The sequence below is a fragment of the Pteropus vampyrus genome, unplaced genomic scaffold (genome assembly GCF_000151845.1).
Source record: "Pteropus vampyrus isolate Shadow unplaced genomic scaffold, Pvam_2.0 Scaffold8, whole genome shotgun sequence".
NCBI classification, from domain to species: Eukaryota; Metazoa; Chordata; class Mammalia; order Chiroptera; family Pteropodidae; genus Pteropus; species Pteropus vampyrus.
In genome coordinates, this window is record NW_011888789.1 from 12,704,402 (window position 1) to 12,708,608 (window position 4,207).

Here is a 4,207-nt window from a genome sequence, read left to right on the forward strand (position 1 = left end):
TAGAATTAAAATATCATAAACAAGATTGTCATGTATGGCCATGTAAATTTTGCATTGTACACCCTGTATAACCCTGTGTTTTGGTCCTTATGAAAGTAATTGTTAGAGAGAAAAATTTTGTGCTAAGTAAAACTGACACAAATATGCATAGTTTATGCAAGAGGTATATGGCAGTCTTAGTTGTTCACAGTACATGTTCTCCTCGTCTTCTCTCATTAAAAAAAAAAAAAAAGAAATAAACCCTTAAGAGTTTAGCTGGGCATGTAAAAAAAGGACTACATTTCTCAACTTCCCTTTCATTTAGGTACAGTTCTGTGATAAAATTATGGCTAATGATGTGTAAGCAGATATAAAATGTGTCACATCTGGATTGAGTTCTAAAGGAAGTGGTGGGGGGGCGGGCTCATTCTCTTTCTTTTTTTCTTTCTTTCTGGCTGCATTGTGGACATGTTGATACATATAGTCCACAAGGATGAGGATGATACCATGTGTGACAGAGCAATAAGTTTGAATGAATCTTACTCCCAACGAATTTAGAGACTAAAACCACCATCTTCAGACTTTATGTGAGAGAGAAATAAGATCTAATTTTGTTTAATCCAGTATAATCTTGTCTGTTATAGCTTCTAATCCTATGTTCAAAATAATACAGGAATAAAATGTACTATGAAATGAAGGTGCAGCACCAAAATATTAAATGCTATCACATATATGTATATAATTTAAAACAAAATTTTATTACATACTAAAATTTTATTCTGTCTGAGAACTTCAGAGGGTAATTTATAGTGGTTTAGATTACCCACTAGGGTGCACAGTGTTAGTTCTCTGCCATTATCTCCTCAGATCCTTTTTTTATTGTATTCTTGTGCATATAGGGAAGGATGGCGGGACCCTCTGGCTTTGGTTGTGCTTTTGCTTTTAACATCTAGAATCTGTAACTATTTAAAAAAAATTTATTTATACTTAAACATTTATTTTCTTTCAGTTTTATTGAAAAATGTATTATTTTAAAGAATTCAATATAAGTATATATTACAAAATGATCACAATAAGTCTAGTTAACATCCATCACCACACATAGCTCAATATCATTAATCATCAAGGAAATATAAATCAAAACCACAATGAGATATATCACTTCACACCTGTTAAAATGGCTATTATCAAAAGACAAGAAATAACAAATGTTGGTGAGAATGTGGAGAAAAGGGAACTCTTGTCAGCTATTGATGGGAATGTAAATAGGTGCAGCCACTATGGAAAACAGTATGATGGTTCCTCAGAAAATTAAAAGTAAAACTACCATATGATTCACAATTCTACTTCTGGGTATATGTCCATAGGAAATTAAGTCAGTATCTTGAAGAGATATCTACACTTATGTGTTCACTGCAATTTTATTCAGAATAGCTAAGATATGGAAACAACCTAAAATTCCATTGATGGATGAAAGGTAGGAAAAATGTGACACAAACGCACATACACATATAAAATGATATATTATTCAGCCTTAAAAATGAAGGAAATCCTGCCATTTGTGACAACATAGAAGAACATGGAAGACATGTTAAATGAAATAAGCCAGACATAAAAAGACAAATTCTGCAAGATTTCATATATGTGGAATCTAAAATAGTCAAACTCATAGATGCAGAAAGTAGATGGTAGTTTCCAGGATCTGGAGACAAGGAAAACTGGGGAAGTATTGGTCAAAGGGTACAGAGTTTCAGTTATGTAAGATGAAGTGCTGGAGATTTAATATACAGTAATATGTCTATAGTTAACAACACTGCATTGTAAACTTGAAATTTGCTGAGAGTGTTGATCTTAGGTGTTCTCACCACACACACACACACAAGAAAATGGTAACTATGAGATGGTTATGGTAATTAGCTTTATTATGCCAGTCATACACATCATCTTATACCTTAAATATATAATTCTTATTTTTCAATTATATGTCAATAAAAATAGACAAAAGATTTAAAAGTTTAGAATAAACAATTTATCAAAGTTTTTATGTTTTTTTTTGTTTGTTTTTAAATACTGTTTTTCTATTTTCTAGTCAGAACCAGCCATTTCAGACTTAATTCCTCTTTATCTAGAAATGCATATTGTGGTGGACAAAGTTTTGGTATGTATATATATATGTATATATATATATTTTTTACTTTTAAAATTTGGTATGACTAAATGACTAGAAAGGAATTTAAAGATTACAGTGGTATTTGCATGTCAAAGACAGAACAGTGGAAAAATTTGCAATCTGAAAAACTACATATTTAAAATTATACTAGTTTTATTTGAAATCTTTACATAATATAATACTGTATAAAAATGACCTTTTTCATGATACTTTACATCTTTAGGGCTTCTGAATCCACAATATTTTTTAATGGTGATATTTGTTTTTAGTGACGTTCTTTAAGTTTTTCATTCTTGTTTGCACTTGAAGAGTAGTAGTACAGAGAATGTTTTGCCCTATAAAATATTTATTGGCACAAAAGTGATGATGGCATAGTTATTTGTGGGAACTGCTTACATTAATGTGTCAAGATTATTTTTTTAGTAGTTTTTAACGGTGCACCTGTTCCAGTTTGTTGTTTATGTAGTCTAAATGCACCTCTGGATCCCTGATTCTCATAAACAATTTTTGGAACTCTGAACGTCAGGACCTTGTGGTGATAACTTATTTTCACTCAACTGGGTGTGGTTTCATTTCCCCTATTCAAAGATTTCAGAAAACAGGATAAAAATACACTATCCAGGTTTTGCTTTGATGATAAGCATTGATTGGATTGTCATACTTATGGAATACCACAGAGAATATAAATTATATGCACTATTAATTCTTTTAAAAAAATTTTTAATTCAGTTTATTGGGGTAACATTGGTTAATACAATTATATAATTTTCAGGTGTACATTATCCTTTGACATCTGTATATTCTATTGTGTATTTACCACCCACAGGTCCAGTTTCCTTCAGCTACCATATATTTGATCCCCTTTACTCACTTCACCCTCCCGCTAAACCCTATATATGACCCCCTTAACCCCGTCTACCTCCCTGCTCCTCTCCCACCCCACTAGTAACCATTAGTCTATAGTCCTCTGATAACCACTAGTCTATAGTACATGTCCATGAGTCTCTGTTTGTTTGTCCTGCTCATTTGTTGCTTTCAGGTTTATATCTCACATATAAGTGATATCATCTGATTTTCAACTTTTTCAGTCTGGCTTATTTCGCTTAGCATGAATATCTCAAGGTCCATCCAGGTTGTCGCAAATGGCAGTATTTCATTTCTTTTTTATGGCTGAGTAATATTCCATTGTATATATGTATCACAGCTTCTTTAGCCAATCATCTATCGTAGGACACTTTGGCTACTTCCATCCATGTCCTGGCCACTGTGAATAATGCTGCTGTGAACATCAGTGTGAAAATATCATTTTGGATATGGGTTTTCAAGTCTTTGGGGTAAATTCCCAGTAGAGGGATTGCTGGATCATATGGTAAATCAATTCTTAGTTTTTTGAGGAACCTCCATACTGTTTTTCATAGTGGCTGTACCAATTTGCATTCCTACCAGCAGTGTATAAGGGTTCTTTTTTCTCCACATGCTCTGCAATGTTTGTTATTACTTGTTCTGTTGATTATAGCTATTCTAACAGGTGTGAGATCTCATTGTGGTTTTCATTTGCATTTCCCTAATAGCTAGTGATGTTGAGCATCTTTTCATATATTTGTTGGCCATTTGTATGTCTTCCAGGGAGAAGTGTCTATTCATGTCCTCTGCCCATTTTTTGATTGGATCACTTGTTTTTTTGTTGTTATTGAGTCATATGATTTCTTTGCATATTTTGGATATTAGGCCCTTATCGGAGATGTTGCTTGCAAATATATTTTCCCATTCAGATGGTTGTCTCTTTACCTGATGACAGTTTCTTTTGCCGAGCAGAAGCTTTTTAGTTTGATGTAGTCCCATTCATTTATTTTAGTTTTTACTTTCCTTGATTATGAGGTCAAATTCATAAAATCCTCTTTAAATCCAAGGTCCTTGAGTTTAGTTCCTATATTTTCTTCTATGCATTTTGTTGTTTCAGGTCTTATATTCAGGTGCTTAATCCATTTTGAGTTAATTTTGGATGTGTGGTTATGATAGACAACAGTCTAGTTTCATTCTTTTGCAGATGGCTTTCCA

General features: G+C 32.7%; 1 protein-coding gene across 1 annotated transcript in view; it reads left to right on the top strand.

The window, feature by feature from the left end:
• Nucleotides 1–4,207, top strand: part of LOC105300945 (disintegrin and metalloproteinase domain-containing protein 32) — a 106,928-nt gene that overhangs the window by 28,780 nt on the left and 73,941 nt on the right. The window contains exon 4 of the mRNA XM_023520037.1: nt 2,069–2,137. Coding sequence (XP_023375805.1) covers nt 2,069–2,137 — 69 coding nt within the window. The remainder of the gene's footprint in view (nt 1–2,068; nt 2,138–4,207) is intronic.